Genomic DNA, 26,760 nt, shown 5'->3' on the forward strand with positions numbered 1-26,760 from the left:
ATAAGGAAAATGTCGTTAAAAGGCTTAACACAGATATATGATATGACATAGAACTCTTAAAACCAATCCACAACCTCCCCACCAGAGCTCTTTATTCATTTGTACAAATTAAACATTTTGCTCAGTCAATTACAAAAAAAATTGAATTTCCCCTCCCGCACTCCATTCGAAACTCAGTGTTTATTACCACACTCCTCCAGGGGCATGATTTCCTATCTCTATAGCATACTAAACGATGACCCAGTACAGGGCGAGGTTAACCTACCTTATATGCGGAAATGGGAAAGTGCCCTAGAGACTACGATCTCACCCCAGCAGTGGGAACGAATATGGAAAGTGGCTGCAAAGTCTTCAATTTGCTCGATATATAGAGAAAATCAATACAAAATAATGTACAATTGGTACCACACTCCAGACTTTCTTCATACGCTCAACCCAAAGCTGTCCCCAAACTGCTGGAGATGCGACAGTACTAGAGGTACCCTGCTCCACATATTCTGGACCTGCCCAGAGATAAGGCCCTCTTGGGGAATGGTCAAACACGTCTTAGAACAGATAGTGGGTCAAACTCTCTCCTGTCACCCAATTCATTACTTGCTAGGACTGCCCTTCCCTGATATCTCCATGACTAACAAAAATTGGTATTGCATATTCTTACAGCAGCCCGCTGTCAAATTCCACTGCAGTGGAAACGGAAACTCCCTCCGTCGAGACTTGATTTATTTGCTAGAATTAAGGATGTCCAAGTAATGGAATACTTAACGGCAAGGCTAAATAATACAATTAAGGCTCATGAAGAGGTGTGGAGAGCATGGAATGCATATGAGGAGAGCACTGACTGAGAAGAGAGGAGGGGGTGACCGTGAGAGGGGGGAGCAGAAGGAGACTGGCAGGGAGTAAGGGAGTGCGGAGGGCAGGGGCTTGGGAGGAGTCCTGGTATATGTTGTTGTTCACACAGGAAGCTAACCTGGAAGAAGTCTTTACACAATTTCTTTTCTTTTTTCATTACTTTACTTTTAATATGTTATGTGGGTATTAAATTAAGTATAGATACATCAAGTTAGAAAGGTATATCTGTTAGACATAGAACAACATAGACAGAGCAAGCTGGAACGATTAATACAATCTACAATTAATGAAGATCTGGCCTAATCATTTTGGTCTAGTAGAAGGTAACGGGGGAAATCTCCATTTTGTCCCTCATAGAGAAATAACCCCCTCGAATCACAACGTAACCTTCTATGTACTGTGTTTTCTGGTGATATGTCAATCAATTGTGATGCCTCAATTGATGTTATTGGTTTTGTATTTCAAATATGCAACTTCAATAAAAATTGTCAATAAAAAAAACCAAAACAATCTGCCCATACCACAGAGATGCGAGAGAGTGGAACTAGTAATCCGAGCAATAAAGGCAGTAAGTGTGCACCAGTACTGCTGTATGACAGGACAGTTCCACCATATATGGGCCTGTGTGCCCACAGAGCCCCAACCCCTCCAACATAAATTAAAATATTCCAGATCATCTTCCCCAGGGTAGCCAAGGTCTGGTGCCACCTGGACAGGAGCTTATAGTTACTTTCCTTCACTTTGGGACTCATCAAAGATATATGGCAGAGACTGAGAACTTTAGACATTTGATTTCTCAGAAAGGCAACAGGTGAAATCCTGCTCCCACTTTAAAGGAGGGGGTTCAGAACAATCTTGATCAAGGGGGATTTTGTAGAACTGAGAGACTGCATGTATAGGTGGGGAAGGTCCATGCAATAGATGTTCCACAGGGTTCAGGTCAGCAAGAGATCTTAGGGGCTTAGGCACTATAGATACAAAGTGAGTGATCTAAAGTGCTGCCAAATATCAAATTACTGGATAACCCATTGTTCTCTTGGATTCTGTAGGGATAATACACGTTGGTTAGGAAGAATGTGATGGAGCTGAAGTTCCTGAAAGGCAAACCATCTATGAAAAAGACTGTGTCTTTCAAACCCGGTTAAAAATAACTGTGTCCCCGGAGGAGCATCAAAGATGAGTTGTAATGCCAGCTGACTTGGGTGTGTAAGGTATCCCAGAATGTAAGGGTTGACAAAGTGAAAGGGGATGACAGTTGGGGAAGGTTTTTATATTGTTTCAGAATCCAAAGCATAATATTTAACTTTGCGTTGTTCAAGTGCTCTTCAAGTGAAACCCATTTATTTGTAGAACTAAAAATCTATTTCACAATATGTGAGAGATTTACAGCCATAAAATATTTGAGGAGGTCTGGTAGTCCTAGACCACCATTTAGCTTTGTTCTAAAATCTATGCGAGACCCTTTGTTTAATTGTCACGCTAAATACATTTGTGAGCAGTGGATTGCAAAGAGTGAATGAACTTCCTGGATACAAAGAAGGGGAGCATTTAAAACTCAAATAAGATTTGTTCATTTTGACCACACTAATTTTACAGAGCCAGGATAATGCAGGCAGACTTCAATTGCATAAATCATGGTTAATACCCCTTAAAAGAGGAGGGTAGTTAGAATTACAAGGATCAGAGATATTTGGAGTGAGGTATATGAACAGGGATTTCAGTTCATATGCCTGCCAAATCAAGGGAAATTGGGGTCTTAGGAGGGAAAGGGCTCAGATAGGGTGGAGAAATTTTAATAGTATCAGTAACTGGGGAATTATCCAAAAGGATGGGTAGGAAGAGTATGGGAGCTAATAAAAATTTTCAAATATTGATGGTCCATCAACTAGGGATGCACCTATATATCGGCCAAAAATTGCACTTTTGGCTAAATGCCAAAGTGCCATTTTTGTGACGATGCAGCGGCACATCCCTGGTTTCTTTCCTCCCCACTGGGTGCTGTTCTGTGTCCCAGCGGGGAGGAGAGAAAGTGTGACAGCCGGCCGAGCGCTGCAGGAGGAGAGTGCTGTGAGCGGCCAGCGTCTCTCCTCCCACACCGCTCAGCCTCCTGTCACAGTCTGGCAGAGCGCTGTGGGGCAGAGACAGCCCACGCTGTTACAGAAGGCTGAGCTGTCCTTCGGCACCGCTCACTCAGCCTCCTGTGACAGCGTGTCAGGAAGGAGAGCAAGCTACAAACACTCAGTGACCAGTGATCGCTGAGTGTTTGTAAATAATTGAGAACATGGTATGTTTACTATAGCCTCAATTATGAATGAATGGGAAGTAATCTACATCACCTCCTGTTCATTCATAATTGTGGTTATAGTAAACACACAATGTTCTCATGTTATCAATGAACAGGAACACTCAGTATAGAGGATTCCTGTTTTTGATTGATAACAGAGGCTGCAGAAAAAGAGATTGAGGACTTTGTGTCTTATGATTGCAACGTAGGCGATAATGCTGTTTTTACTTGTATGTTTTGTATTTATTATTTTTAAATAAAAGTAGTTGTTATTCTAATAAATTATCCTACATGTGACCTATGTGTTATTATACAGTATGTTTAGTTATGTCCCCTTGCATTCTGTAGATGGCACCTTAAAAGCCCCACCTAGTTCTGTTTGGTATACATTTAAAGTATTTAGGGGTGTGGTATCCTTGTTTCTGTGGTAATTCTAAATATTTTGAATACCTAAATATGACTACCTCTGCTTTCCAGTTCTTTCTCATATATTCTTTTTGTGTGTTCCTTTTTTTTCGACGTATATATACATTTATATTATCTGAGTTTACTAAGCGGTGCACAATAACTGCTTCACAAATTGACGGCATTTGGATTCTTTCACAGAGTATTGCAGTTAATTTGCTAAATGTTAGAAATGCCAACATTTTTATTTGGGTTATTATGTGGACAGTTTTTACTACTGTTTCTTTTCTTATTAGGGAGATTTTTATTTTATTTCCTCTTGTGCCACCATGACTTAAATGTGGGTAATATCTCCAGTGGGAAAAAAGACAACATATTTCAGATACATGGTAAATAATAAAACACCCTTGAGGTTTCTATTGTTGTTTCTGTTTGAGTTGAAAACATATACAATATGTATATGTATGGGCTCCAGGGAGGTTTTATGTCATGGTATACCTATTATTGCCTTGTAGGCGGGCTGTTATTTGTTTTGTTTTAAAGATGAGTGGACATGCTGTTTTTACTTGTATGTTTTGTATGTATTTTTTAAATAAAAGTAGTTGTTATTGTAATAAATTATACTACATGTGACCAATGTGCTATTATATTTTTAGTTATGTCGCATTGCATTTAGTAGCCCTATTTAAGTAGCCAATGAACTACTACAACTATATGAAGATGGAGAACACTCCAAGGATAGTTAAATAAAAGAGAACAGTACAAAAAGACCCAACTGTGTAGTAATTATAATGTAACTTAAAACGAAGATTCAAATGCACTTTAAAGTAAAAAGAGCTTGGGGGAAAAGTAGCCAATAGTTAATACACCAGCGAAAACAGTCTGTTTTAACCTCTAACTCCTGCCTTGGTCATGGACACGAGAAGGTAGACCCTGCAGGAATGAGAGGGCACTAAGACAGCACGAAAACAGATAAAGTCAGTCGTCAAGATTGCATTTCTAGAAAAAGCAACAAACCCCCTTCACCTGATCTATAAAGCTACCTCATGTCATTTATGCTTCAACCAATCAAGAGCTGTTCAGTTCAGTGCAGTAATTCTCTGAGGCCATGCTGCCGAAAGATCCCTCTCCAGGGGGTCCATTACAGAGGTAGTGGTTTTAATGATGCTGGCCAGAAAGGGATCACTACAGTGGAAAGCTCCTAATGAATGGTCAGTGTTGCACCAAAAGATGAAAAAAATAATTTCCCCCAGCAACAATAAATAACCTTGACTGACAATGGGACAAAAACTGACAATTAGGAAGATACCTCTTTCTACTTATATTTCCATCTATGTCTCTGTGTACAGACTAGGTAAAAAATTTAATTAAATTATGCAAACCCTTTCATTGGAAAATTCATAATTCCACCACATAAGTGATTAAGACACACATTAGCACAAATTTGCAGTAGTGTAAAATTTACATGATTCACTTATCACTATCTAGAAATATGAACCTATGTGCACACACACACCTATATGCTCACAGACACACACACACACACAGATATGAGCACATGAAGCATAAAAGCAGGCTTACTCGAGATTCCACTGCTATTAGTCAGCAATACTTATCACGGCTCTACTAAGGAAATCTACTATTTATTCAATAAGGACAAACACTGCAGAATTTAATCTAACTTAGACACTGGAGCTTGTATACACCACTGTAGTTGCAAGTGATATAATATGTTGTGTTTTGTTTTTCTTGCTATGCGTAAGTCTTGTCATTTAAAGTGAAACTCCAGCCAAACAATGTTTTTTTCATTTTTGATAGGAAGGGTTAGAACATTTTTTTGCTGTCTCTGAACCCATTGGAGAGACTTCCCCTCCTGTCCCCAAAACAAACCACATTGGCTGGGGTTCCACTTTAATAGTGATATAAAGTCAGCCAAATAGTTCCACTCAAGTGACACTTTGCATGCTATTGTACATATCACACTCTGCAATTTTACAAAGGATGAAAGCTCATCTCACACACACACAAGTGACACATCGTCAAATCTGATTAGGTAACCAAGGGATGATTCACAGGGCCATTAACAGTAATCAGCTTTACAGCAGCTGAACAATAGTCACTATAGCAAAGCAAATTGTTTTGCAAGTCCGAGTGAAAATTAACAGACATATTGTAGCTATGCATTCTCAGAAGAGGTAATATTTAATTTTTCAGAGCAGTTGTTGACATAGCTCTTGCCACTTGTCCAAATACAATGCAGCATGTGTTGAATTATGATTTAAGAAGTATAGCATGTTATCTGTACTTATACATTTATGACATAACTTTTTCCTGCTTCAATTACAAAAGCTAGCTTTGAACTGTATAATAAGCAGTTAGAAATCAGTTGCAAGTGGTTAACCTGACCTTACCTGTGCTTCTTGGGGAACTTGGCCTGCATCAATTCTGTCAGAAATATAGGCCGTCAGTTGTCTGTCTATGGTGCCAAGGGATTCCTGAATAAGGCGAATAGCTTTGTCAGTCTCTTGGGCAGACTGAATACTTTGTTCAAGAACCTTTTGCCTCCTTACAGCCTACAAATGAAGAAAGGAAGCATGTTATTTTTTTTCATCGGTTCCATTTACATGAAAATGCTGGTAAAACAGAGCAAACACCTTTTTGTAAGATGAGCTTCGATGACTTCTGACACTCATTAAGACAGCCTCCGCAAAAAAACTGACGATGGCCAAAAAAGATTAGATAAATAGAGGTGAAGTCACTTAAAATAGAGACAAGGACTGAAAGCTCTTTTCAGCATGTTGGTAAAGGCACTGCTAAATTGTTAAAAGGAAACCTCTTCTGAATGCTGTAATCTGCTGTTCTGAGGCCTATCCCACTTCTCCCTGATCTCATTATGTAGTTCAAGAGATTTCAAGTACTGAGAATAGGGTCACGGTCACCAAGCCTGTGTAAGCCACAGCAATGAAGTCACAGCAACAAGTAACTAGTGATAAGATGAGGAATGAAGACGCTGGGACTGTAGGTGGTAGGAGTCACTAAAATATATCTGAAGATAGTCAAAGAATAAAACATTTTCAAAAAAAGGTTTCTGTAAATATAATACTATTTTCAATTTCTGTGATCTACACCCATGTCCTACAAAATCAAATTTACACAGATGAATGGCTAATTAAAAATAACTAACACCGATTGTATAATTACTTATATCATATAGGGGTTAAATGTATGTTATAGAAAAATCTTGCAACTAATCAGATTCCACAGGCCATTTCTGCAGCCCTGGTTTCAAATAAAACAATGATTTTTAATGGTTGCTAAGCCTTAAAATTACTTTAATGCAAATCATGCACATGCTGATGCATTCATCCCGTGTGTTAATGGCTAGATTTTGTCACTGTCAGATGGCTTTAAATGTGTGTGTATTATCTGTTTGGACAAACAAGCTAAGAAGTGGTCATGCACACAGCAGCAATTTAATATGTTCTTTGTTTACTTATAGTAATGGGTATGAATGCTTATGCCAAAGTAATGTTTACTAAACTCCACTTCATCAGGTAATCAGTAGCTAGAATGTAGAAGCTAAGGTGTTCAACTCCCAGCCCCTTTTTTCTAAATTGCCTACTCAAAAAAAAATCAAGTTCAAGGAAAACTTTAATGAGTTTTCAGTTAGTACATCTTTTAAAATATTAACATGAACCAGTATTTTACGCACATCAGGCAAAGTATCATGCTGCAGCCTGTATTTACTTTCCCCCGTTCTCTGCAATCATAACTCATGCCTGCTAAAGCTTCTCTCATATTGATCATACACAAGGTTAGAACAAGGCTAAAGACCCATCCCCAATTTAATCTGATGGTTGGCCTCTCAGGAAAGTGTTGTATTGTGGGAGAAAAGGAGAGAGTCGCAAGTTCCTCCATGTCTAGACAAACGGGCAATTTCACAGGTCTTTCGTGGGTGAATGAGGTGGTGAGAAACATGTTCATGTTCAGGCTTCTTAGGACCTATGTTGACAGGCTTTGGGCTTGTGTTCATATCAGTTTGTGACAATTCATTGATAGGTATATTTGACCTGCAGTTAACCTCCATCTGACCTGCCTCAAGTGGGTATTGTGTTCCCCTGGGTATCTATGGGAAGGTGAAGCACTTTTGAAACCAACAAAATCCCACTGAAACACGCTCTTACAATTCCTGCTATCTGGCAAACATATTACTTCACTCTGAATTGGTAGTACATGTCTGCTTTATCATTTGCCTCAAAGTAATTTTTTTGTTTTTCTAAATGCTTATGTTACATTTCTGCAAGACCATGTTTCATATAGCTAGCTGTCTTTATATCAAACAGGCAATCATCATTATTGCTGAACAGCTGTAGGGAATAAAGGGTAATTCCACTTTCCCAGGTGAATTTGGAAAGATTTAATTACCCCCTCCAATTTAATCCCCTTTTCCCCCGTTATGCTAACCTTTGAGCAAAAACTCCTTACCCTCCACTGGTGCCAGTGTACTATTCATACTTTGTACATGTAACCGCAGCCCTGCACTCTGTATATTATGAATTTTGCCCCTGACCAATGAGTGCTCACCATTTGAAAACAAAATTCAAAATACAGAGCGCATGGCTGTGCTGCTGTGTACGAAGTGAGGATAGTACACCGACAGAGGGGAAGGATAACACTGGGGAGAGGGGGCAAGATTGAAGGGGATCATTTAATTTTTCCATATTCACCTGGGGAAGTAAAATTATGCTTTAAACAAGTTCCAGGATAAGCAATGTAAAGAGTTCATTGTTGGAAAAACAGTATTGCAATGTCACTGGACAGTAGGTACATCTTTTATATTTAAAGAACAATAATTGCAGTTTCCATGTACAATACCACTTATAAATGATACACAGAAGCATAATTTACAAAACTTTAAAACAAATTGACAAGATTATATTTTAAAAAGTTTTCCATACTCATCCTGCAACACATCTTCTTGCTCACACATATGAGAAGACCCACCTTTTCAGGATATAGTGCTAACATTAGTGGTTCCTAGAGGCATACTAATTAACTTGTTTGATTCATCTGGTAATGAAAAGCAGGTGTACAGTGAATGTATAAGCATTCTTTAAATGTGTAGTGTTATTATTTGTCTGTCGTTATTACAAAGGATATGCACTTAGCTATAAGGAACATTTGTAGCACTGCTTTTGTAAGTTGCCTGATCCCTACTACTTTGAAGACAGACCTAAACAGTAAATTAAAACACTCCACTGTAAAATTATGGTAGGACCCTGTGACTCTCCGACCATCTTCAAATAAATTAATCTACTACACAACTTTACTTTAAAAAAAAAATAGCTAGCAGAAGCATGCCAATGGAGAATCATAATGCCAGGTTTTACCTGCAGGTGGCACTTAAGGCAACATTTGAACCACCACATCCTAGGCTATACCAAGCTGTGTGCATATGGATGGGGCTATGGATATACTTTTTGATACAACAAGAAGGAGTCAGAACCAGAGGCCAAACATTTACCTAGAAACTGACACCAATGTCTTTGGGCTGGCAAATGACTAAATAAATGCAAGTAGATGTCTCCCTGTAAAATAAATAGCTGAAAGAAGTGCTCGCACCGCAGCGATGTATGACAAAGCTGACAACTAGGCACTGAATATTTGTAATTAAACACTTCTTTCTCTCGGGTGAAAAAAGAAGGATTAGTGTCCATAACAGAGATTAAAACACACTGTGCCTGATTTGCTAAAGATTATGTCCATGTGCTGTTGCATTGATCATGCACTGACAACCAGTTTTATCCTGCTTGCATTTACTATGCATTTAAGATGCTTAGACATGCAAGTACAGCTTCCAGCATACATGGTGAATTTACTAATAAGTGAGGTTTGCTATGGAGTGTACGCTCCAGTATCTGAATGTACTCAGATGTGAGAAGTTGTGGTATGCCTAAAAGAATAATGTAATTTTCTCCATGTTTTTGGGTCTTATTGGTTGTTAGGGTTTTTATATGTTTATCTAATGTTGTAACAAAAATACCTCAGAGTTTATTTATACATTTTTCACACAAGATTCCCACACTTTTTACCCAGTATTTACACATTTCTAATTACTTCACATTAGAAAAATTTGTGGATCCTGGGTGAAAGTTGTATAAAGCTGAGTGAAAATTGTGTGACTCCGGTGTGAAAAACTGTATAAATAAACCCAGAGGCATTTTTGTTTCAACACTGTATAAATAGGCCTCCCAGTATGTACTATTGTCATTAATGATGTTTATAAATAAGCTTTAAAAAAATTAATAGTGCACGCTGTGCTGGCTGTATCACGGTGCCCAGAAAAATCAATGGGCATTTTGGCCAAGGCCAATCCATGTACAAATTTTCACTTGCAGTTGCCTCGGAATGGGTTATGATGATAAATACCTGTACATACACTGCCTTTTCAGCACATACATCAGTTATTTTGCATTCTCCTTTACTTGGAACATGTGCATTTCATTGCTTAGCAAGCCGTTTACGTTATTTATTTATTAATTTTTAATTAAAATGCTGACATGCTTGTTACTTTGTGTACCTTATCGGAACAGAAGGCACAACAGCAGCATTATATGGATGCTCAACATTCATTGCAAAGTATGACCACACTGTACACATACAGAACAGTTTATGATTTGCTATATAGGTTCACATTAATGATCCCATTCGTAATGCATGTCCATGTAAGTGTGCAGCATTACCATAAAGATGTATTCCTTCCCTTGGTCATTTCCTCTAGCCAATTGTGTGTTTGGTACCTTTCCTGGGTCTTAATTGCTATGTTTACAGTAAAAAAACAGTTTCCCATTTACTAGAGGCTTTACCGAATGGATCAGCTGAATTTTCCACTTTATACAGTAAAACCGATTTCATGTTATTTTGTTTGTAAACATTATTTCCCAAAAAATTGCAGGGATTTGCACTCTTTATGTTGGAACTGGGAACTCTCCATAGGATGAAATGGAGAGTGCAGGGCACACTTGAAGACCCGGGTCAGAAGATGTTGACAAGCAGATTTGCAACCTTGTCTGAGTTATCTTGCTGGTTCGAGGAGCAGGGAAGCTTCAATATAAGGTGTGCAAACCTCTGCAATATTTCTTGTAAATAGTAACTTTTAAATGCAAAATAGCACATCAATCATTTTTGAGCAATTACACTTTAAAATGTTGTTAACTTCTGACTGACATCAGTTTGTATGGTGTGTCTAATGTGTTTAGTATAAAATGGTGGAACTAAAATACACATTCACGAGAAAACAATACTGAGGAATGAAGGCAAAACGTTAACATTTCCACACCTATGAAATTTATGTCAATGACTTGAAAAAAATCAGTTACAAAAACTCATACATCTTATTGTATTCACCCCATAATCTGTAGGGGATAAAGAGTACTTTTGGTAGTCAAACATTGCATGTTATAGCCTAACAGCCGAACCCTGCAAAGATTTGGTTTAGACTATCCTTAAACCCTAGGTCAACATTTTTTACTGTCAATTCTAATGAAATTTTACAGAAGTACTATTATGTGAATTAGAAATTGCCTCTTTAAAAGCAATAGGCAATGATGCTTAAGAACTGAGCACAAATTACAATGGAGTAATCTTTGTTTATATAGCAGAGTTGATGAGCATCTATAAATTTACAAAGTTCAACTGATAATGTAAATATGAAAAGCTTTTTTGTCAAAACATTGATGCTGAAGAAATAAACATCATTCTCATGCCAATAGATTTCCTCCCACACACAAAATGTGCCAGTTAATTACATTTCAACTTGCTGTATATGACAGCAGCAGTTATATTCATTGCCCTGTACAGGCACTTAAATCTGACAATCAATCATGATCTTTCTATTGCATACAAATGCATTTATTGCTTAAAGCAGCCCTTTCACCTTTTGTATAACTTTAGCTCATTGCATTTCTCCACCTCATATTAGAAAAAAATGCTAGTATTTTACACTTTCTTCTAAATGTTTTTAGCTCTTCCACTGTCCTACTTCCTCCTTTCTTGTCTAGATGAGAATGACATATCCTGGGCCATCCGTAGCCTCCTGGGATAGCCACATCATATATCCTGGAAGGTTGTAGGCATTAACTCTGAGCTATCACAAGATTTAACTGTTCTTGCTTGTCGCTTGTGTGATTGTCGATACAATGAGTAACTAAGATAATGGTGGGTGGTAACAGGGTGGAAGTAACAGCTGGCTCCCAGTATTTCAAGATCACAGCACAGGAGAAGTGAAGCAGAAAGAAAATTGTAGCTATAAGCAAGATATTAGTGGAGTACATGGACTTGTAAATATGACTTTTTTATTGTAATGCACTAACATTTATTGTACTGCCTAAATAAGAATTTTGTCAGATTGCTGGAATGTCCGACTTAAATTAATATATGACTGCAAATTAGGTACAGTTACAATCCTGCATAATTTAGCTCATGCTAAAGAAAATCTTAGTACAGGTGACTTTAGCCAAAACTGCATGTCAAAATAATCAGTAGATCATTAGATATAGACAGCTGAATTTACATGCGTGCCTTATTTTCCACTGAGCATAGCCTCATTACCTAACTGCTTGACTTGTACAGAAAAAGTCAAGATTTGCATATATATTTTGCTGTTAATATCTCTGAATCTACCGATTATTGTAATATCTGGTTGACAATTAAGGAAATCTATGCATGTACATTTTTATTATACACTTACAGGGTTATTCACAAAAGGGTGAAGAGTTTGGAGAAGGCAGGAGAAGTGAACAATCTAAGACAACTTAGCTGAACTGGAAAGTGAGCTGAATTGTCCTAGATTGTCCACTTCTCCTGCCTTCTCCAAACTCTTCACCCTTTTGTGAATAACCCTGTTAGTTTGCATTGTTTAGGTTTTGAGAGATGTTACCTAATGACACTGGCTCAAATATACTGTATAGTAGGACCAGTTTGGTGTGGTTCCAGTCAACCAACTAGTATGCTTTTGAACAGCTGGAGAAAACTAGAGAATTCAGAGAAAAAACAGAACAGACATAGAGAAAACATACAAATTTCATAGAGATAGTATCCCTGGTTGGATTTGACCTTAGGACTGGAAGGCAAGACTGCTAAACACCCCATAGACCAGTGGTGGTCAACTCACATGATATTGAGGGCCTCAAGTGCAGCCCCTCATCAAAAGGGATACACATTACACAAAAAGAAAATAGAATCTAAGTCACTCTGCCCCTCATTCTGAAGTCATAAAGCCCCATATGACTGCCACCGCAATATTGGTGCTGCCTAATACTTGGGTAATTTTAAGTGGCACATGATGCTTATATTGCTGTAGTGTAAGTGACATTACTAGGCAACTCCTTGAAGAGCCTACAGATGTTTAGACTGCTAGTAAAGGAGTGTTCAAATGTTATATCTAGCCTTTAGTATTTCTTTATACATACTTTGATCTAATGTTGCAATTACTTTTACCTAAAGATTATATTATTAAAGGAAATCATTGCTACAGATTTTACATTCATAGGAACATTTATAGAAAAAAAAAATTTGTGTGTATGTCAGCAAATGCAGTTTTTTTAATGTTATATGATATTTCTCTCTCTATGTGACTTTTACTCATAAATTAAGAATAATTAGAAATTAATCAGTGCATCCAATAACATTTATAGATTACCTCCTGCTGTACTTCATCCCAACGTGTATTGAACATCTCTAGTTTTTCATTGATCAATTCATCCATCACACCTCCATCTGTCAATGTTTGTGCAAGTTCTTTAATTTGATTGCGATTGTCTTCAGGGTGTTTCATAATCTTTTCTATAGACTGAGGGAAAAAAACTTTTAGGTAAACTAAAACTTCACTGTGTTATGAAGGGCTGTGTCAAAGATAAACATGGCATTAAAGGAAATTAATAATGTAAATCCTCCCACAGGGAATAGATTAGATGCAAAGTGGCTAAGAAATCCATAGATGAAAAGGCAGTCAGAAAAACTAACCACCTGATGATAATTTTGTAGAATGAAATAACCATCCATGACTGTTTTTTTTCATGTATGCATCTTAATAAGAAAGGCCAAAAAAAATCTCAAACATTTGGGGCAGTTCACTCTTCCTCCAAGACCAGATAGCCAGGGACTGTCTGCAGAGGTCACATACCACCGACTTTGTCCCAATCCAGCTTTATTCAACGATGACTCCTAAAGTCTATGGGTGTTGTAAGAACAATATAAACACATACAAAGCCCCATTCACACTTTGTACTGTAATATAGCACATCATTATGGAGGGATTGTGTCAATGTGCCTGAAAGCACATCAAACCCAAATAAAAAGGTCATTGTGCTCTTTAATATTTCAGCTTGGAGGTGAACATTTTACAACATAAAAAATATGTTATTCAGGTGCTAATAACTACTTGAAAACGGCAAGCTGGAATGAGTCAAATACAATTTAAAATAGTACTAAACTCTCAAACTTTATTTTTCAAAAATGAATCCATATCAAACAAAAATACATTGCCCAAATATTTCTTTACATTTTCCCCAAAGCATTTACAGTCATCATGTTTCCAAATAGTTTGCTCCAACTCTCTCAGCTTGGTTTCCCTGAACTTCCTGTCCAGTAGACATCACAAGGGACAGAGGAGACTCCAGCAGCTGTCCACCTTCTAGCATGGTGGAGGGAAGAAGAAGGAGGGAGAAGGGTGAGAAAGGAGCAGATGATTGGCTTACCCTGCTGTAACTGTGTGTCAATGGAGACACATGCAGCTTACTAGCACACAACAGGGTGGCTCTATAGGACACTGCAAGGCAAAGCAGCTACCCTAAAGCAGGATATCAGGGCCAGTGCTCGGAGGAGAAGCTAATTCTGCAAGAAGCTAAAACTTTGAAACATTAAGGAGCATTTGAAATAGCTTAAACATATTTTGATTTTAATATCATGAGTGAAAAGAAACAATAAACAACCATGTGCAGCCATATATGCAGAGCTACCTTCATCCCTACTTTAGTCACATGAACATACAGGAAATGGTGATCCAAGCTAATTATAAAGCTCTTAAGCCATCTTTACGGGTGATATAAGTGTTAAACATTTCCATTAAAATGCAATAACTACTACACTTAAGTGTATGTTCAGACAAAACGTTTTATTTAGTTTTTGTAGACTAACCTCTGTTGGATTTTACGGTTATCCAGGGCTCCATTATAGAGATTGTGCCTCACTTTCTGTCGCAGTAGCAACAATTTTTAACAGACAGAAATTGGAGAACATCTCCAACAAGGATCCAGGCACCAATACAAGGCTAACAGGGGTTTAAGCCTTCCCCTACTTTACAAAAATGTTGGAGATTTAACCTCAATTCCTGTCTGCTGAAATCATCATTACTGGGACAGTAACTGAAGGAAACTCTTACTAACAGGGTCCTGTAATGAAGTAAATCTCAAAAAGGGTTCTAAACCTCCGAATAATATAATAACTCCCAAACAAAAAATTGCCTTGACATACACTACTGTACATGTTTACGAGTTTGCCCAGGTAAGATTTGAAAATGAGACAGAGAAGCTGATTGGTTGCAGTGCAAATCTGCTCCAGTTTTGGTAAATTCCCCCCACAAACTCTACTGATGATCATCCATGTAGTAATTATATGTTCTACTATCTCTGCTACAAGTGGAGATGATCACTTAAAATAGTTGCAACCAGCCTACATAGAATCTCTTGTAACTTTAGCCTGGAATAATTACGGAATTAATAAAACCATGCTATGTCATCTAATAAAAGAACTGCTGCACATCTAAGAACTCTTTACTTTGTCACTGAGTTCCTGAAGTTACACTAATCTCAATATTTACCTTTAAGGTCTTTGAGATTTCCTCGGGTGATCCCTTCACACCCTCTGTTGCCTTTAACTTTTCCCCAACTTCATCAATCCACTTGTTTTCAGCTTCTAAATAAGATAATAGTTCTTGCCAACACTTCCATACCTCCTGTAAATTGTAACAAGATTGAGACATTTTACTAAAATATACCCATGTGTAGGGGTCGTTTACATATATACATATTTGTCAAGAGAGAAGTGAAATAACAGAATTGTGCTAAACATCAAATAAACCATAACTAATATTTTTGCATGCATACATCATATTTTTTAGAGAATATCTTCATGTGAACAGTGTACAATCCATGCTAACTCACTTTCTACAGTATATTGCCAAGCTCAAGATACGGTGTACAATTTGGAATTGCCAAACGTTTGTCTAAGAATCATAGTATAACCTCACTATTATTAAAATCTTTATAAGCATTCTTAAATAGTACCACAGCCTGTCTTTACATTTGTATCATAAGTAAAGCAGGATTCACAATGGAAGAAGAAGATCAGCACTGTAAGACAATCAGATTCTACTGTATTGCACAGTGCTTTCAATTAATCTCAGCAAGCTTGCAGATAGGAGGAGAGAGTACTAGAATGGTCTCAGTGAGCTGCTGCTTTTTCACTATTCAGGCACAGGCTGGGGCAGGTCCTTGACCATGCTGTATTGCTTGAACTGCTGTACAGAAAAGAGAGGTCTGGGATCTCATTCTCTGGTAAGATAAGTTAATGTCAGTGAATCCTACAGCTGAATAGAATTGCAGATCTTTTAAACTGTAAAATAGTTCACATATACTGTATACATTTGAACTGCATATTTAGTACCATGGGCACTTACATTAAAGTGACACTAAACTCAGGAGTTAAACCCTAAAAATGTATTCAAATATATTAATAGCACAAATGTAGCTTATCTGTGTATCACTCAGCTGTAGATTCTCAAAACATCTCTGAATTCATCCTGATACTGTCCTTGCTTCTTGAGAGTGGCTACTTTTGTTCCCCATGGTTCCTATGTGTGTTATAAAGTAGTCAACACTCCAAGTTGAAGGAGATGACTGCCACATCTATTTTAATAGTCATACTCTAACAGTGGGTATTATTTTTTAAAACATTAAACATTTTTAATGAGTTTGGGCCTTACTTGGGTCCATAGATTGACTGGTCCAAACTGGTACTTCTACCCATTGTCTCTTTTCCCTATACAGCTGAGCAAGGCTTCTTAATGCTACTATTTCCTATAAGAAATGTATTTATGCACACAGGGGCTGCCCCAAAATTAGATAGGTGTATGTCACAAAGTATATCTTGAAGTCTGCCGCCTTAACTCTTCTTGTTTTATATTGTCCTAACCCTCTTTACACAGATTATGAAATTATGACAGTTTTTAACTCAGCTAGAGGCATAGCATTATAGTTTCTTTCCAGTCAGTGTTGACACAGTTCTAGATCAGTATACAGGATGTGTGAAAAGAATTTGACAGATATGGCTTGTGGAATGAAACTTTTTTAATGTAGAAGTCTCTTTGTACAGACATGGGACACACACGGCAGATTTGGAGAGTGGGCTAAGCATAGTCTTTTACCTGTCACTATTATGCTGCCTCCAATAATACAATGTACTACCTACAGTTATTGAGTATGTTGATACGTTTCTACAAAAGTGTTATTTTACAATAACATATATTGAACCGCATGCCTTGTTTGTCCATAAAACAAAACAGTTTTTTAATAAACACAAAGCTGCATAGTAATGCTAAGTAGCTCACCTCTAGAGTTTCACACTTTCCATTCAGCCTGCTGCAAAGCCGTTCATAGTTGTTAACTAGAACGCTCAACTCTTTCTTTAAAGGTTCATGGGCATTAGGTGGTGCTGTTGCAATGAAATTGCTCACAGAGTCTGTTAAAAGCTTAACTTTATCCTTCTTCTGTGCAGCTTCTTCTCTTGCCCTCTGAAACAACAAACAGATATTTTTAGAAGTGTTGCAGAAAACACTATTATTTCTTAGACAGAAAAAGAAACCGATTGAATTGACAACATAATCAGATATATCTTGCAAAGTTCCTCCCTTTGAAGCAGCACTTTTCTGCTGGAAACACAAAGCATTTGGTAATGCAGATTAACTATTTAGATCACAATTTCTGTATGTATTAAATGTTAATTCACTGATGGTGTGCTAATGAATATTTAAGCTGGCCATATGTAAGATAATTATTTTCTATTATGAGACATCCAGAATCAGCCTGTTACACACCAGAAAGCACAAGTAGAAGTAGTCAGCTTACTTTGCTTAAAGCTGAATTCCAGGAAAACCTTAAAACTACCCTTGCAGTAGGGCTACCCCTACACTGCAATGGCTACATTTTTGTCTAGGGAAGCTTTAAAAGGAGAATTATGAGGCGAGTGATTTTCACTCAGCCTCATAATCTGAGCCGATCTGTGACAATGAAACTGTCACAGGTCGGCTCAGTAGATGGGGAAGTCAGCGAACACATAGCGGCGCTCGCTCACTTCTTGAACCTGTGCAGGCAGAGAGCCGTGATAGGGGAGGGACTGGATTCCCCCCTCCCCTGTCCGATCCTCCAGTGCTGACTGGTGGAACAGATGGAGGAGGGGGCGGGTACAGCTGGCTCTGCCTCTAGATAGGCAGAGCCAGCTGTCACTCACGCAGCTGGGTGGATCCAGACAGAATTATCGGGATCCATTTCGGCTGCGGCGTCTCAGTATACCACGAGCTGTAGCTCGGTATACTGAGCTTAGGGTGATAGGAGGATGCTAGTTTGTGTCCTCCCGTGACCCTGATGAGAACTATGGGGAAAAGCACTGACCCTAATAATTCTCCTTTAAATACAGTTTTACTTCCCCTAATCCTACTCCCACAGGTTTCTCATTTTCCATACAAGCAGTTCTCGGATGCCATTTTCTATTATGCATGCTGTCTGTCATTCACATTTGCATGTCATCATGTGCAATGCAGGAACAGCAATGCTGTACTGTGCGGATGCATAGGGCCTGCGCACAGCCTGAAGTATTGGAGGGAAGAGGTGAGTGCTGGTTGACAACAAGCAAACAAGCATTTAACCCTTGTAGAGCAAGGGTAGTTTCGAATTTGATTTTCCCTGGAGTTCAGTTTTGAGGTAGTGCATTGTGCTACAACTAGGTGTGAAGTGCAGTAAGCCAAATATAACTTTACTGTAATCACATGTAGAAAATGATGAAAGCTTATTAGCTGCCATCAGTTCCCACACTCTGTACTACCTTACCTTACTTACTACCATATATTTCCAAATTTTCAAAGATTGCCCATCTTTGTTATATTTGCCACAGTTACTTTCCCAATAACAATGGTTTCATCACAAAGGAAGTGAACACAAATCTACAACAGAGATCCAGAAATCAATGGAAAAAATGATGGGGTTCAAGACTTCCTACTTTGCAAAATAAAGAAAGTTTTTCTTTTATCTCTGTAGTGTTAATTTTGGGGATTTACCTAATTTCCTGGTTGCTGAAATGATTGTCAATGGGACAATAAGTGGGGGAAACTCTCTCTTGCACAGCCTTGTATAATAGTGAAAGTCCAACAAGAGTTTAAGTCCTTCCCTACTCTATCAAAAACAAAAACAATTGGCTTGACCTATACTATAGGAACCTTTGTTCCTGTTTATAAGCCCCAATCTCTCCAGATGATAATTCATGAAGAAGTTATAACAAATATAACAAAGTGCTTTTTGTAGTGGAGCAGAGGAATTTTAGTGTCCCTATCAGCTTTTTATTTCTGTGTATCAGTTGAAGATGGTCCCTCACTTACCCTCTGGTGAAACAATTGTCACTGTGACAGTAAAGTAAGGTATACACAGTTATATTTTTTTGTTCAACCTATTTTTTTCATTCAACCTATTTTTTTCATTTAATTTAATCCCTGCTCACCCGGTAGTTGTCACACTCTTTTTCTGCCTGTCCACTCTGGCTGTAGACCGTCCTTTAGCATATTTATTTATTATTAGTATTTATATAGCCCCGACAATTTACGCATCGCTTTACATAATTCACATCAGTCCCTGCCCTCAAGGAGCTTACAGTCTAAGGTCTCTATCTCACATGCATGCATACATGGCCAATTTATACGGGAGCCAATTAACCTTCCAGCATGTCTTTGGAGTGTTGGAGGAAATCAAAGTACACTGAGGAAACCCACGCAAGCACAGGGGGAACATGCAAACTCCTTGCATGATTACAGAGCCTTGATGATGCCATTGGTCCTTAGACCACTGGAGCAAAGGGGAAAAGAGGCTGTGGGTTCTGACCAAGCAGTCTCATGGGAGTCAGTGGGAGTGGGGATCAGATATGTAAAACAGCTTTTTTCCTATCCCTAGCCCCACTGCAAGAGAAAACGTTTCATTTCCTTGGGCTTTAAGGCATTAAACAAAGCTAGTTTATTAGGGGAAAAGCATGTTGGGTGTTTAGGTTGCTTGTCATTACATGATCCAGCAGACTTCTTCAGGAAGGTGTGGTTATATCTCCGTTGTAAACCATACTGATGTTCCCCTTGTAGTGGGTTGCTGGAACAACTGGTGGATGGTGCCACATCACACTAATAAAATATATGTTGTCCACACACATTAGGCTTCAGAATTCCATCTTTATTGATGGGCAAAGTGTCCGTGTCATGACTATGAACATAAAACTAGTTACATATTCTTAAAAAAACAATAAAAAGCTGTTTTTAAATGTAAGCTTATTAATTCCCAAAGATTCTAAAAGAACACAACAAAGACTCTCAGCTTGGGGTTCAGTCAGTTTCAAACGGATTGTTACATTAGAGGGCAGGCAGTCTGCCAAGATCTGCTCTCCATAAAAAAGCTAAGATTTCAGTGGCTGTGTGAACTTTAAAGTTTTTATTTTTTCAAAAACTATAGATACTAAGATGAATGAGGGTTGTTTACAAGTGCTTTTAATGCCTGTTCATAATTTGTTAACAGTTTGCAAGATCTAGGCACAGGTTCCCTTTCACTGAGGGAATAGAAACAACAATTTCATCATCACACATTTGTTTAGTCAGACCAAGCCAATTTTACTAATGGATGAGTTGTTGGTAGATTTGCACAAGTGTTAGTGCCCGTTGTTCTGTGCCAGCCTAAATCATATTTATATGGTTTAATTTAACAGATATGTAGACACCTAACCATTTTAACTAATGGCTGTAATTGTCAGTGTAGTGCAGGGGACAGTGGTTGACCTAAAGAGCAATGAGCATGATTTTTTCTCGAGCCCCCCTTTCCCGCTCTAGGGGGGATAACAAAGCGGATCACACTGGCCCCCCAACCCCTCCGGCGGTCTCTGCACCAAAGGAGCTTACACTCTAATGTTCCCCCACAGTCACATCAGTCTCTGCACAGAGGAGCTTACACTCCAATATCCCCCCCAGTCACACACTATTATTATACATTTATATAGCTTTGACATATACCGCAGTACTGTACAGAGAACACTCTGTATTATTTATCCTTCTTTATACAGTATGTCATGGAATATAGCTGTGCTGCATAAAACAATAGAACAGATGTGCCATACAACCCGACTTTACCACATTTTAGCTTTGCTATAGAGAAGTGTAATTGCCCAGTGAGTCATAGGGCAAGTAGGTGAAAGTAACCAATATTTATGAGATGAGATTATGGATGTTGTTTCAACATGACAGATGAGAGGAGGGTCCACCATGCATTGTGCATAGAGGAATGGAACTGCTAAGGGGTCTAAATAACCTTTTACCAGTTCACTAAATAGATGAGACTGCCACAAACAGCAAATCATTTTTTTTAGACAAAACAAAAACACTTTTCTTGAGGAGCGCAACTACCTATAATTACAATAATGGACCCAATGTACTAAGCTACGGAAGAAACATAACAATTTAAATAACAGGCACCCTAAACTGGATTGTCATGTGGAAAGGGACAAATAGTAACTCACAGTTGAGATGCGAGCCTATGTGCCCTGGCTCGCATCTCAACTGTGAGTTACTATTTGTCCCTTTCCACATGACAATCCAGTTTAGGGTGTCTGTTATTTAAATTGTTATGTTTCTTCCGTAGCTTAGTACATTGGGTCCATTATTCTAATTATAAGTATTTGCGCTCCTCAAGAAAAGTGTTTTTATTTTGTCTAGAATTGTGGTATACAGGGTCCCTCCCCCTGTATTGAGGAGCTTTTGCACACCATCCCCTATTAGATCAATTTCCCACCTGTGTTTGTCCTACAGGAGTGCGCTCTAAACATTATGTATTTTTATTTACAGTTTTGCGTACCGTAATTTTTTTTACCTTTTCGCAAAAAGGCGCAATTTCAAATAGCCCTTCACGCCTACGACTCCGGCACTCTCTTTTGATCTTCCTATTTGTCCACATATTTCTATCCTGTATGGAAATCCTTCCCGATTTCCATACAGATTTTTAAATTTCTTCCATTGTTGCCAAGTAATTTCATATTGTTTCACTATATCTCTCCGGATTGCTGTCAATTCCTCCATTAGTCGAAAGTATTCTATTCTGTTATACCATTCCTTCATAGTTGGTATAGTCTCTTTATTCCAGTGCTGTGGTAACAAAATCTTAGCCGCGTTAATCAAAGGGTATAACAGTGATCGTTTATATGCCATGTTCGGGGAATCCATAAGATGGAATAAACATGCCCCTGATTCCAAGGGCACAGCAATAGTTGTAATTTTTTCTATGTTGTCCACCACCCGGCCCCAAAATGGTTGAAGTTTAGGGCAGGACCACCACATGTGAATATAGTTCCCAGTGTTACCGCAGTTTCTCCAGCACAACTCTGTCCTGGTTGAATGCATTTTATGTACACGTTCAGGTGTGTAGTACCACCTAGCTATAAAACGGAACATTGTGTCGTTCACTAACGTGTTTATGGACGAATTTACATTGCGACTTAGAATTTTTTGTTTCTCCGCGTCCGTCCAGGTTGTCTCCAGTTCTTGTTCCCACTGCTTCAGATATCGTGGGAATAGGTTAGGTTGAGAGTGTACCAAAATCCTATAAATTTGAGAGATGCCGTGTCGTGGGCTGTCAGTAGAAAAAAATAATTTTTCCATTAATGTGAGTCCTGATATCGTGCGTATCGGTTTTGGGAGTGATGCAATAAAATGTGATATTTGTCTATGCCTCCATGTATCAAATGGGTAAGTCCCCCATTGTGCTCGAAGATCTGTTAAAGTATGTGGTTTGTGTCCATCACTTACATGGTAAAGCTTTAAAATAGTGTGGTTCGTCCATTTAAGAAAACCTGTATTGTGCATCCCAGGTAAAAAGAAAGAGTGATTTACAACTGGCATTATAGGTGAATTATATTGCCCTATTAGCCGGAGATATTGTGCTTTCCAAATTTTTAAAGTGTGTTGTGTCAGAGGGGAGGTATGGAGATGTAATTTCCAATGTTCTTGAGGAATCCAACAAATAGTCGATATTGTTTGTCCGGCAAGTTCATTCTGCATCTCTACCCAGCGTTTAGTTTCGTGAAAAAAGTGCAAATCTAAGAATCTATTAATAGCGACAGCCTGGTAGTAATTTTTAAAATCTGGTAGTGCTAGACCTCCCTGACTTTTAGTCCTAACCAAAGTTCCATGAGAGATCCTAGCAGGTGAGCGTCTCCAGACAAAACGACTGACAACCAATTTAAGCGCTCGTAAAAAAAAACTTGGCAATGTAATCGGCACTGTCTGATATATATATATATACATATATATATAATACCCTTGGTAATATCATCATCTTGATAATATTTATCCGGCCCGTAAGGGAAATACATGGATGATGATTAAACCAGTTATTAAGATCCTTTTTGATCGCATTTAACATAGTCATGTAATTGGCCCTGAATAGTTCTGTGGTGCTAGAAGTCAGTGAGATACCCAGATATTGCATTTTGTCTTTTTTCCAGCTAAACGACATTACTTCTTTCAGGGCCCATACCCTATGTGCCGGGACGGATATATTTAATATTTCTGACTTTGATAAATTAATTTTAAAATTTTATATCTGACTAAAGGATTCAAATTCTTGTATTAATGATGGAAGGGTGATCTGGGGTTGTGAAATAAAAAAGAGAATATCATCCGCATATGCGGCCAATTTATGTTCCGTTGCACCCACCGTAATACCAGAAATATTGCCATTTCGTCTGACAGTGGCCAAAAAAGGTTCCAGTGTCAGCACAAATAGCAAAGGCGACAGTGGACATCCTTGGCGTGTACCGTTATGTAAAACGAAACTATCTGATAGGGAACCGTTTATTTTAATTTGGGCCGTTGGATTATTGTATAATGCCATTACCCCGGTCAAGAACCTGGGTCCCAGTCCCACCGCTTGAAGAGTAGCCCGGAGATACTCCCAGTCCACCCTATCAAACGCTTTTTCCGCGTCCGTTGATAGTAGCATGATGTTATTTGTGGACAGTGATGCCCAGTGTTTAATATTAATCGCCCTCTGGGTGCTATTTCTGGCTTCCCTGCCAGGAATGAAGCCAGTTTGATCAGGTGTTACTGTTTGGGGCAAACAGCTACTTAATCTGGTTGCCAAAATTTTTGCGTATATCTTAAGATCTGTGTTTAATAGTGATATTGGCCTATAGCTGCTACATGTAGTTGGATCCTTACCCGTTTTCGGGAAAACTGATATGTAAGCATGTAGCGCTGATGGGGGTAGGGGAGTACCGTGGAGAAGTGAGTTAAAATACTCACATAGATGGGGAAGCAATATATGTTGGAATTTTTTATAGTATTGGGATGTATAGCCATCGGGGCCCGGGCTCTTCCCACTTGCCATTGCGTTTAATTTCTTCTGTATTTATAGGGGCTTCTAGACTCTCCATATAGGTTTTAGTTATAGAGGGAAGAGGAGTTGATGCTAAATAAGTCTGAATACGTTCCATATGTCGGTCTAATATTGGGGTTGTAGGATCCGGTCTTACATTGTATAGAGTTGTATAGTATTCCCTGAAGACGTTGTATTTACCATCACGTCCTGTTTGGTTTTTATTTTGGCCACGAAGTTCGACTTTTGTCGGTCTTTCAGTAGCCTAGCTAGAGATTTCCCTGGCTTATCTCCCAGTTCATATGAACGTTGAGACATATAGTTAAGCGCTCTTTTATATGAAAAGGATAATAGTTCCTTCAACTCTTCCCTCGCCGCTATTAACTCTTGAAGTGCATGCTCTGTCATTGATCTCTTATGGATACTTTCCAGTGTAGCTACTCTTGCTGAGAGCTCTATTATCTTACGATTCCTTTCTTTCTTTTTACGTGAGCCATAAAGCATAAGGACTCCCCTAATTGTGGCTTTGTGTGCCTCCCATACAATGCCCGGCGATGTGTCTCCTCCACTATTTTCATTAAAGTAATTAATTAGGTCTTTGGTTAAGGCTGAGGCCACTGTGTCGTCCATCAATAGGGATTCGTTTAATCTCCACATGAATGGCGGACACTTGACCCCTGGGCGTCTCAGAGACAACATCACCGGAGCATGGTCTGAGAGGGTAGCTGAGAGAATGTTTATATCCTGTATGGCATCTAGATGGTAGTGGTCCAAGAAAATATAATCTATCCATGTATATGTGTCGTGTAACGTTGAATATAAAGTGTAGTCTCTGTCTCGAGGGTGATGTATCCTCCATGTGTCTATCAATTGCAGAGCATGTGGTAATGTTTTAAGCGATTTAAGCCGTTTAAATGCTATGTGGGAGCGGCCAGCCGATGAGTCCAGCGAAGGGTCCAAATGTAAATTGAAGTCCCCTGCAAAAATAACTATACCTTTCTGATATTCCTCCATAAGGCGTAAGGGTCCTTATTGGGGGCATATACTGTTGCCACACCTTTTGATTTATTTGAATCCGATGTACTATAATACCACGTGAGGTAGTAGGGGGAAGATAAACGTATATGCGTATGGTGAGACAGATACGTTTCCTGTAAGAAAACTATATCGCATCGTATTCGCCTTAATTCTTGCGTCATTTGATGTCTTTTCACAGGTGTACGAAGACCCCTAATGTTGTATGTACGTATATTAAGGTTGGCCATTGACGTTCAGTACTATAGCATAATTCCTATCCTTCCTTTTATTGCCAGCTGTCCCCCAAAACAAATAGGGAGTATAGGAGAAGGAGGGGAAAAGAAAGACGAGAAAAGAAAAAAAAAACATATAGTTCAGAAAAAAGGCGTCCAGAAAAAAATTATATACATAAAAAAACACAGGGAAAGGTTACTCTGTTCGTAACCATTACCTAAGTCCAGCTTTTGGACTCGTGCCAGCTCCTTAGGGCTGTATTCACACATTGTGGGGAACGTGTCTGAGCCGTGTGACCTCCATCTGTCACACGCTCCTGTATCCAGGGTTGGACGGATGGAAATTCCACTCTCCTGTCTACAGGACACCCCACCCACACAGTTTAGACTCTCACCCCATGCGTTCCCCCCGTCTAGGTGGGGGGAGCGCTAAGTGTGGTCTGCCATAAAACTTTCATTATTTCCCACAAGATAACATTGGAAATTAATACAGGGGGAGATATAACCACAAACAGCCAGGGAAAAAAAATATTGTATAAATCAGTCCAACTTCTCGCCTAGTTTACCCCCTAGGCTGTCTACCTATACCAGGCTGTCGCTTTCTTCCTCGTCTATTTCTGTATATTTATATACTGATGTTCTAATAACATGCTTTTGCAATGCTCCCTTTATATAGCGTTTTAGCACATACCGTATTTGCTCACCCAGTCTTTTCTAAGGCCTTCTAGTTAATCGATCGGCGTGCTGTAGAGAGCTCCCTGCTGCTGTCCAGTCACTGCTCGGAAGATGTTCAATATCTGGTATTAACTCCTGCCATCCCGGCAATTGCGGTGTTTTAATAGATAGCATCTCACAGAATTGTGTTAGTTCTTCTGGGACCCGCAAAATTGCAGTTCTCCCATCTTTGCGTGCCATTAAACAAGACGGGAAAGCCCATCTATAGTTAACCCCTGCCGCTTGAAGAATCTCCAGAAGCGGGGCAGGGCCCTGCGTCGTGCTAAAGTCTCCCGGGCTAGATCTGGAAATATCTGAATGCAGGTAACCTTCATATTCCGTTGGTGATTGTCCCGTAGTCTCTGCATAATACTCTCTTTATCCACACAGTAATGAAAACGGCATATGACATCCCGCGATGTCTCCGGTGCCATATTGCGTGGTCGCGGGACACGATGTATACGGTCAAACACCAGCGGGGAAGATAATGCTCGACCCAGGATTTTATTAAATATTTTCGTAAGTGTCTCAGCCAGTT

The 26,760-nt window shown here is 38.9% G+C and overlaps 1 protein-coding gene across 1 annotated transcript in view; it reads right to left on the reverse strand.

The window, feature by feature from the left end:
* LOC108790078 (dystrophin-like) overlaps positions 1-26,760 on the reverse strand; it is a 703,081-nt gene that overhangs the window by 368,418 nt on the left and 307,903 nt on the right. The window contains exons 22-25 of the mRNA XM_018560268.1: positions 17,205-17,387; positions 15,417-15,551; positions 13,239-13,388; positions 5,950-6,111 (exon numbers count right to left, since the gene is read on the reverse strand). Coding sequence (XP_018415770.1) covers positions 5,950-6,111; positions 13,239-13,388; positions 15,417-15,551; positions 17,205-17,387 — 630 coding nt within the window. The remainder of the gene's footprint in view (positions 1-5,949; positions 6,112-13,238; positions 13,389-15,416; positions 15,552-17,204; positions 17,388-26,760) is intronic.

Source organism: Nanorana parkeri, unplaced genomic scaffold (assembly GCF_000935625.1).
Source record: "Nanorana parkeri isolate BGI_ZX_2015 unplaced genomic scaffold, ASM93562v1 scaffold444, whole genome shotgun sequence".
Classification (NCBI taxonomy): Eukaryota; Metazoa; Chordata; class Amphibia; order Anura; family Dicroglossidae; genus Nanorana; species Nanorana parkeri.